This window comes from Brienomyrus brachyistius, chromosome 12, assembly GCF_023856365.1.
Source record: "Brienomyrus brachyistius isolate T26 chromosome 12, BBRACH_0.4, whole genome shotgun sequence".
In the NCBI taxonomy this organism is placed as follows: Eukaryota; Metazoa; Chordata; class Actinopteri; order Osteoglossiformes; family Mormyridae; genus Brienomyrus; species Brienomyrus brachyistius.
Window position 1 is genome coordinate 3726632 of NC_064544.1, and position 10068 is coordinate 3736699.

The 10068-nt window shown below is 44.1% G+C and overlaps 1 protein-coding gene across 1 annotated transcript; it reads left to right on the forward strand.

The window, feature by feature from the left end:
- The first annotated feature begins 5982 nt into the window (after positions 1-5982).
- si:ch211-175m2.5 (uncharacterized protein LOC568697 homolog) lies at positions 5983-9668 on the forward strand. Its single transcript, XM_048970385.1, has 5 exons — positions 5983-6137; positions 6710-6880; positions 7759-7858; positions 8231-8361; positions 8841-9668. The coding sequence occupies exons 1-5, from the start codon at positions 6081-6083 to the stop codon at positions 9126-9128; spliced, it is 747 nt and encodes a 248-aa protein (XP_048826342.1). The 5' UTR covers positions 5983-6080; the 3' UTR covers positions 9129-9668.
- The last annotated feature ends 400 nt before the right edge of the window (positions 9669-10068 follow it).

The window sequence follows — 10068 nt, forward strand, 5'->3', positions numbered from 1 at the left end:
TTTTGCTTTGCTTTGCTTTGCTTTGTTTTGCTTTGCTTTGTTTTGCTTTGCTTTGCTTTGCTTTGCTTTGTTTTGTTTTGCTTTGCTTTGCTTTGCTTTGCTTTGCTTTGTTTTGCTTTGCTTTGCACAGGTGGAGGTTCATTCAGAAGCACCAGAGGATCCTCAAAGCTGTAGAAGAATGGCAGACACCTTCCAGCACATGGGGTAATCTCCCACGTGAGGGGCCGCCTGTGTAAATTGTAAATCTCAGCACCCATCCAGGGGAAGGACGCCTCCTGTCAGCAGGCTTCGACCCCTTCTCCTTTCAGAGGGGTTCGACGTCGGCCGAGCCAGATGAGGTGATCCGCGATCCGGTGGTGTGCAGCGTCGCGCGTCAGAGATAAACACAGATAAGGCAGCAATGGATGGGGGTGGGGAGGTGAGGAATTTATCTCGCTGGCGTTTGATGAATCCCAACAGGACCCGGCCGCTGCAGAACCCGGTCCTGCCTGCGCGGACCTCGCCGCCGATCATGCGAGTCCATATCTCCCTCGCCAGCTTCAATAGAAGGCTAAGGGTGAGAGAGGTCTGTTCTCTGCTCGCCCAGCCTCTGCACATTAAGCGTCCAAACAGACGGTTTTTTCTGACCATCCGGCCAGACGGAGTGTTAAATTGGAGTAAGAGATGTAGGCCCTGTTAAATCAATGGCTGTTCATTAACTCCAGCAGCGTGGGGCCTTGGTGGAGCGGCATTAATATGGAACGATAAAACGTGCCCCCCAGCACAGAGGGGTGGCTGTTCGCGTCTACAGAACAGAGGCTCATCGGGGCCTGTCTGAAGATAATAACCAGATCCAAGCCCAGTCTCCTTTGATTAGGCAGAGCTCGAGAACGGAGAAGGGAGGCGATTCATGGCAACGGTTACTAACGTGCTACCATATCTGTGCGCTTATACGTGTATATGCATTTGCTCGCGTCTCTCTGAACTGACAGAAGCTCGGCATGTGGTAATTATTTGTTGCCTCATTCTCATACATACGGCCTCCATCATCCGTGTCATTTGTCCAGTATGAGGTCACGGTGAGCATGAAGTCTATCACAAGAAGCACACGCTAGAGGGGGGGGGCAGGCTGGTGTGCTGGTGGGGATGGACAGAATGGCAGTCCATTTTACATTCACTTTTATTTAACAGACACTTTTGTCCAAAGCGATGTACAAGACATTCAAACATCTTAAATTATGAATGGTTGGAACTGGGATCAACATACCTTTGCTCGAAAATCTCTAAGACCTTCCAGAATGATCCCTAATCCATGCCAATGACAAGCAGAAGCAAGCTAAAGTTATTGGCCGGATACTGCAACCTGGCCGACTCAGCACATGTGCTGGGCTCTTCATGTTCTGCACAAAGTGCAATTTCTTCATTCACGCTTCGAACCAAATGAAGTCGCCAATCAAAGCTCCTCATGCTACCTTCGTGAAGGAATCTCAGAAATTCCATCTACCTGTGTTTCTGTCACTGCCTGATGAAGCCTGACGGCGGTCTGCTTATCCGAGGGGAACACCCAGCAAAATTAGAACATAAGAGTCGGATTAACCTCCTGCTGGTACAGCACCTGCCGCAAAGATCCATCCGGCACGAACGCAAGATAGAGGGAAGCCGGCAAGGCGACGTCAGGCTTTATACTTATTTACCAGACGCTTTTACCCAAAGCAACATACATTTGAGAAACCTGGAGCAAATGCGGGTCAAGGGCCTCACTCAGGCACCCAATGGTGACATCACTCTGCTGGCCCTGGGATTTGAACCAGTGACCATCTGATCACAGGCCATAGGTGCTTCTAAACCCTTTGTCTCAGTCCATCTGAAAAATAATACTCCTAAAACCATTTATTTTCCCTCTATTCTTGTATACATTTTGTACCTGCTCCCAGGGAAATTTTTATCGTGTGCAAATTTACTCATGGAAGATCTGCAGCAGATCGGATTTCTTCAGGGGGCTGAGCCCCCCTAAGGGTGAAATCTTAGAATCGCCCCTGTCACGGGCACAGTGTCCATACCCACTGAGCCGTGTCCCCACCCCCTCAAGAGCTACATGATCTTCCTGCTTCAGTATATCTAACATATTTGCACACAGAAACACTCAAGCATGTATCATCTCTTTGTAGGGAATGTGTGGATGTCGGGGCGGGAATCATAACTCAACCTAATATTTAATCCCTGTCAGGCCAAAACATTTAGCTGTTAAATATTCATAAAGACACCAAAGTCACGTTGCATATTGTGGTCGTTTGTTTTTCTCTTGCTCTCCCAAGTCCAGCGAGCCTCTTCAAACTTTATTCCACTAGCTTGCGTTAAAGTTTTATAGCTGGGTTTTATTTATGAGATTATAAAGGTCAGGCTAACATTTATTAGAGGACGTTTACATTACAAAGGAAACGACGACGCAGGCTACAAATGCCAGGAGAATAAGCTACCTTTTCAGAAACATTGTGTGAAGCAAAATGTTGCCTCTGAATGTAATATTACTCAAAAAAAAGAACCATCCAATAGTGCATAAAAAACTAAGAAAAGTATTTATTTTATCGCATAGTATTTTTATAATGATAATGCTAAAACCGATAATATAGACATATATGATATGACTTGTAAAAGCTATTAATAAGCAATTCACTTCCATTGCCTTCATACTATTATCATAAATGCAATGTTTGTCGTGGCTTTTTAAAGTATATTCTTGCAAACTCACCAAGCCCATCTCAGTTTACAACAAAGACTGATATACTTTTATAAAGTGTTATGACATGTTTATGACATGTTATGATACTCACATGACGACAGGCAGCTAAATACCTGTGCTTACCTATGTGACTGATTTGTGGTTACAGTATGTAGGGTTTAGCATTAGTATTATACATATACCCTCACCTCATTAATAGCCATTCATTTACGTCATTACGTCATTTGTTACCATTACACATCTCTTTGTAAAAACTTTTTATGAGGTCATTTCCCCTGCCCCTCCTCCAAGGTCCTCTGACAGCTGTCATTGGTCAGATGACAATGCCCCCTCCCGTCACTGGTTGCCTCCAGGACAGTGCCAGCGTGAAAGCAGCAGGGTCTCCCCCCAGAGAGCTGCACAGGGCGACTCCCACCTGCGTAGTTCTGCTGTCGCCGTTCCAGCTGTCCAGCACACAGCTGGAGGCGGTGCGTTACCTCAAACAAATTTAATGGTCATCAACGGTAACTGCAAAGTATGTAAACGTAACGAATAAAAAAAACTAATAGGCAACTAGTAAGGAAATTAAGATCTGATTTATCCTTCGTGTGTTTCCTGATACATGAATTATCAGCTCGGTTACAGCGCAATGGGCTGAGTACGCCACGCATGCGCAGTCTGTCATAAACCACGTAATGAACATGTATTTAAGCAATTAACTGGAGATTAATCAATTCTTAACGATTTTCATTAATTCTTTGCCCCAGTGGAATGTGTCCAGTTAACTATTTAAGTTTGTAATTAGTGCTGTGTAATTTTCATTATGGGTTACTTCCACTATAAATAATTACCCATTTGATTAATGATTTAATAGTTTTCTTTTTTTCCCTGGGAAGTGAAATGTATTATAATCATTGTGTAAATGCGCTCGTACTTTGTGATCCGATGCCTAAAAAATGCAGTTTTTTCAGAAGCATTGAAAAATACATTTAAAAAAAACTTGAGGCACTGCCCCTCCACCAAAGTTGAGAAATTTACTATCGAAGGTGTAAAATGCGATTAGCCCTGTTAGTCTTCAGCAAATACATTTGATCGGTCACTAAAACTTCTTCTCCCTTTCCAGAGGATAAACTGTCACATGACCATCATTTCGATCATGAGTTAATGATTCTGCAGGATGCTGACTGACTGACCGAGTGGCTGCCTCTCATGACCAGGGCCATTTCCCTGTAATAAAATGGTCGCTCAGAACCCCCAACCATTCTTTTCCCGCCGGTAATTTCCATGGAATGCCTATCGTGGAGTTTTATTACGGCCCCGCTTTTCACATTTAGACGGAAATATATCTGCCCCGCATACCACGTGTAAAACAAATGCTCGCGAAACACAAATGAAAAAACAAGAGGAAATTGAAGATTTCATTTGCACGGGCATAGTCATTAGTATTTTTTTCCCATCGGGACTTAAGAGACAGCAGTAGATTTATACCGAAGTGTCGAAATGCCAGCGCTTCACGTGGTAACATTTCCGTAGCTGATCTATGAATGCATTAAAAATCCGTGCGGAAAGAAGTGCACATTATCTATAACCATCAGGAATGTCCACTTACGTTTAACTCTTTGCTGCTATGTTCTGCATCTGGGGTTACTATCATACTATTTGGTTAAACGGATAAAAAAAATGCATTTGATGTAAATCTCATTTTTAATTCAAACAAAAAATCAGTCCTCAGAGCGCTGTCACGTTGGGGAAATGATGAGAGGAATTAAAGAACCATTCGTGAAATGCTTTTGATTTTCAGATGCAGCAGAACATAATTGCTTTCATTCCGTGACGTCTCCTGGGTTTCATTTCACGTGTCTACTATAATAGAATGCCCATTTTTTCAGCAGGTTATATCTAAGAACATTTTTTGTGCATGCATCATTAAAATTTACTTTTAAATTATTATTCCCGTTTACTAAATCGCAAGGTATAATTACCCCGCTTGAAAAATTAAAGGGCAGACAGTAGATTGACGTTTTCCCATTGTGTTTTATTTATGCTAATATAGGAGAGGTTGTGTCTTCGTGCAGTCAATGTACATGTACAGCTTTGTTTTGAATCAGATTTGTAAGACGTTTGTTTCATCCTCTTTCGAGAATGATTTTATCGTTCATTTTCATTCCAGAAAACTATTGCACGTTATTAAATGAACATATACTTGTAAAATTATACTGTTTTTTGTCACATTAGGCTGTCGTTCAACAGCACTGTTATGCTGTGATGTCTGTACTACAGTTCTCTTCCATTTAAATATGCAGTAGCCTAATAAGCCATTCTTACTCAGTTTTAAGTAAATTTACCGATAGGGTCATGGTGTTCAACGGCAAATATTCAAACACTTGGATCATGCACAGCTCAATAATTTACTTTAATATTTGAGTCATGCGAGTAAAGAAGCATGTAAAGAACCAAGCGAGATCACAAAATACACAAATACACATACGGTTTCTCTCCCTGAACTAGGAATAGTTATATTTCGGGTACTCGTCCACTTCGATGTAATACTCTTGATACAAATAAAACATAATTTGGCATTTTTTCCACCTCTGAAAGGATGCTCGGGACCAAAACTTTAGGTTTTGTACATACTGGCTTTTGAAATGAGCAGCGCTGGAGTATAAAATCGAATACAATAAGCTTGCCGAGCGAAGTTATGCAATTCATTAAAACACCAACTTCGCGCAGCAGATGGCGCAATAGACCAGAGAGGGCAGTCTTCCGAAAAGTACTCAAGTCACAAATCACGTAGTAACACTGTGTTAGTTGCGTTCATTAATTTTTGTATTCGTCACAGGGGATTACTGCTTTTAATTGCGATCTACCACAGCTTTGTAGAAGATATAAAAATGGAGGAACACAATTCTGACGTTTTACCGGCTTTTCAGATTTCTGTTTACTATATTACAGTGGAAATAAATAAAACGTCATTTTTATTAGGAACTGGAAATACACTGTGTAACGACCTTCAATTTTTAAAAAATCTAGTCATCTCAGGTAGCCTGCAGTTTGAAATATACATGTACGGTTATTTACACATTATTGTTTGCTTTAAATTTAGAGGAAAAAGGGAAATCGTTGAACTGAATATCTTTATTGTCATTGCACATGTGCAACGAAACTGGATCCCAACAGACAGCAAAAACAACAAAGAATAAAGCTATAAAGATATATACATATAAAAAGTTATGTATATCGGCTCTGCTGGGGGCGTGTCCGGAATCCGGCTCTCTGATAGGCTGAAGCGCGAAGGCGGGATCGCGAACCCGGAAATGCCGGGGTGTCTCTGGCCGGGACGCACCGGTTATAAACAAGTGTATTTCTGTGCAGTGGGACGGTCATGGCCTGCGGCGGGGGTCTGCTGAGATGGGCTCGAATGGTGAATTTTGGCTTGTCTGTGAGTAAACTCTCGACAGAAAAACAAAATAGGCGTACGCGGGTTTTATTTCAGCCAACATGCTGTAGATTCCACAGTAAAGGGTGTTTATGTCTCTTGCGGAGTGGTAATGAAAAACGCATGACGTTAGGATTTTATTGTATAATTTTGTCTTAATCCCCTTCGCAGTTAGCTTTGAGAGCTTATTAAAAATGCTTGATTATCTTGAGTTTTTGTTAGGCTGTCGATTACTCTTGTAGACGTGTTGTAAGTGTCGCAAGTCAAAATCGCGTAGATTATTGTATTCCGTTTCATTGTTAAGGTTTTTGTCTCTAATGTAGCTAGATACGTGCTGAAACTAGGTCATATAAAATTACGGTTTGACGTTAACGCGTCACAAAGTGTTCGAGACGCCAGCGGGCTAAATTGGGTAACTGGAAAGCTGCACCCTTGCGCAAGCTGGGTAGATCCGCCGCCACATTACGCCAAATCCTTTTGCAGTTTACCGTATTTTAAATCGATGTTGCAACTGGTATTGTGTCTGACACATCCGACGTTAAATGATGATATTTGTAAAACCTCTGTTTGATTAGGCAAGGCTGCTGCAGCCAGATAAGCGCCACCAAACCTGCGCTGTGACTGCCGGCATGAACAGGAAAGGCCTGTCCAGCGAACCCCCAGAAAGCATCAGCAGGTATCCCATTCCATACAAGAAGGACCTGCCTTACGACATCGTCGAGCTGATGGAGGAGGTGGAGACAAAGGTAGCAAATTGCAGCCTTTCAAGTAGTGATTCTCAAATTCAAAAGTTACCTGTTCATAGGTGTTCGCTAATGGGTTGTAGGTGAGCAGGGAACTTTTCTGTTAACAGTGTTATATGTGTTAATTTCGTGTACGTACTTATTCACAGAAACACATTGGTGCACTGGGTTTAGTGCAATTGGTGCAAATTTTTGTGTGTTGTAATTGGAGCACAACTGAAAAGTTAGCTTTAATAAATCAAGTAAACACTAATAATAAGTTTCCTCCATACATGAAAACACACATCAAGCAGCCTCTCCCTGCATCAATGGCACTGCTATAGGAGTCGCATGCAATATACCTCTATTCACTCTGTCTGTGACTCTGTCTGAAATGCTCTGAGCTTTAAGCCCCACCCCCAATGAGCCCAGTGTCCTCTGATTGGTCAGTTTGCCCTACACATTCCACTCCTGTCTTGCAGTCCGCAGACAGATCCTTGCAGGTAGGCGGCCAATAAGCATCGTGTTACGAGGTGACCTCACCGTATCACAGCGTTTCTGAAGGGCGGTTTCTGTGGTGAGAGTTGCTCTCTTTGGCGTGTACCGTGGGCATTAAAACTTTGCGGACTGTTAACATGCACTTAAAGCCGTACTGTAAAACACACTAAAAGAGAGGAAAAACACAGGAAAGCAGCATAGGGGCCCATTAGAATCTGGATCGGATGAAGTCTAATACACATAGGTCCAGTTGCTTAGCAAGTAGAGTGTTGTGCTGACGATGCCAAAGGTTGTGGGTTCGAGTCCTAGAGGGTAGGGATAAACCATAACCATTGGCTAAAAGCATCAGGTAAAATGTAATTTGTGAAAATGTAATAATAGTTTTGACTTTTCTCCTCCTCCAGGGAGGTTTCCTGCCCAATGTTTTCAAGGTGTTGGCGCACCGACCCTCAGAGTTCCGCGCTTTCTTTGCTTATTACAACGCACTGATGAACAAAGACACAGGTGGGAAGTCTTCCTTGTGTTTGGGGAACCGTTCAGTTTTGTGTTATAAAACACCCCAACCCTGTCACTCCTCTGTGCTCCTTGTATGCATGTATGGACACTTACAGAGAAGGAACTCCTGGAAGTTTAAAGCCAACATGCAAATGTGTTAATAATTATAACATAATATATAAAGGCATGGTGGCCTTGTGCCCCGTGACGGACCGGCGTCCCGTCCAGGGTGTACCCCGGCCCCGTGCCCCGTGACGGACCGGCGTCCCGTCCAGGGTGTACCCCAACCCCGTGCCCTGTGACGGACCGGCATCCCGTTTCCATCCTGTTTTTTGTGTGTGTGTCTGGTTTTCACGTGACCTTTCACTCCACCCTGCCCAGGTCGGCTGACGAAGGCGGACCGGGAGCTGATCGTGGTGGCCAGCAGCATTCACAACCGCTGCCTGTATTGTGTCGTTTCCCACAGTGCACTTCACCGCATCTACTCCAAGAACCCCACCCTGGCCGACCAGGTGACTCCCTGCACTCCATGTGACCAGCCCAGTGCACAGAAAGGCCAGGATGACCCTGTGTCTCTATGTCCCTGATTAGTTCTAGTGTCTCCCATTCAGCCCCGTTTTTAATTCTGTGTGTCTTACTCTCTGGGGAGGCAATAAGATTAAAGCTGAGTGTGACGGCGTGCTGAGCGTAAGAAGTGTCACTCAGCCTTCGTCCACGTTTCATTCCTTGTCTCCACAATGACATGATCGTTTGCGATCGTTCCGATCCTCTACCCCAGAGGTTTGCAGGCACATCTCACTAATACATAAAGCAGGATCACCCCCCAGATGGAGCTAAAAATATTCAATGGTAGCCCCACCCTCAGCTGGAGAAGTCCCCCCCCCCCCCAGTCCTTGCTTCTTGTGAGAATTGTGGCTCCAGGTTGTTTTGATGCGGGGGTGGGGGGTGGCGGCTGTTTTTGAGGTTGTAGCCAATCATCTCCCGCCGGCAGGTGATCGTGAACCACGAGACGGCGGACCTGAGCCCCCGCCAACACGCCATGCTGGACTTTGCCCTGGCCGTGTGCCGCTCTGACAACATCTCCGACGACGACTTCCGGCGGCTGGAGGCCCACGGCTTCGACCGCGAAGACGCCTGGGATATCGGCGCCATCGCCGCCTTCTTCGCCATGTCCAATCGGCTGGCTCACTTCACCGGCATGCGGCCCAACGCGGAGTTCTATGGCATGGGCCGGACGCCGCGGGACAAGGCCCAGAGCGGCGAGGAGGACTCCGGGTAGCTGGCAATGCACTGGGCGACCTTGGGTTCGGTCCCGATCCAGTTTACATGTAAACTCCACGCAAAAGCCTTGATTTGAATGTAGATCCGACTTGCTTGAAATTAGCAATGACCGAGTTTTTCTCAGCCAAGGATGACCTGAGGGCATGAAGATACTTGCTGGTCTCAGAATTTACTGTAGAAAGTGTTTGTGTCTCCATAATACTGTAGATTACTTTAAAATTGTAATATAACATACAGTATGTAATATATCAGAAATGCTTATTTTTAATAACAGTATATGGATATATATGTAGTGATTTTGTACACCTTGAAGTTAAAGCCACCGTAATGCTGTAATTTTATTCTGGTGAGATTAAAAATGAAGTATCAGAGTGTGATTTGAGTAAAAGTTACAGTTCGTACTCTTTAATTCTGTTAGATGACTGACATTCTCACACAACTTTTTTTTTTGTCTGAGACGCTATGCACTATTTATATGTGAAGTAACACCAGTTTTGTTAATTTTAAATATATTGTTAAATAAATATGATCTTTGCAAGTTTCTGGGTTTTTCTTGTATCTGTAAATCAGTCTTTTCACGCCGACTTTTCTGTGGCGATGAACGTTTCCGCATTTCACACAAAATACAGAAAATATATTTTTTTCCCTTTGGGAAATCTGGGTAGGGAGCCAGTGCCGAGTTCTCTGAAGCTCCACCCCACCCCTGAAGCTGAGACGTAGGCAGTTTCTCAGTTCACGTACTTGACCGCACTTGTGTTCTCACGTACCTGTTTTACGTCATGTTCCAATGCCGGAGACCAGTTCCAATAGTGAGAACAGAAGGTTGACGCTAAAGTCCCCGGATGTCGTTCTTGCCCCGCCCCAAATATCAATTGGTTACATCGGCTGCATCCTCACCAAACGAGACCTATCCCATCATTCATTGCCTCACAAGTTTG

Excerpts from the sequence above, each read along its gene's own strand:
- si:ch211-175m2.5 (XM_048970385.1), top strand. The coding sequence starts at position 6,081 with ATGGCCTGCGGCGGGGGTCTGCTGAGATGGGCTCGAATGGTGAATTTT. Across the intron at positions 6,881-7,758 it reads TGGAGGAGGTGGAGACAAAG|GGAGGTTTCCTGCCCAATGT; the intron begins GTAGCAAATTGC and ends CTCCTCCTCCAG. Across the intron at positions 7,859-8,230 it reads ACTGATGAACAAAGACACAG|GTCGGCTGACGAAGGCGGAC; the intron begins GTGGGAAGTCTT and ends CACCCTGCCCAG.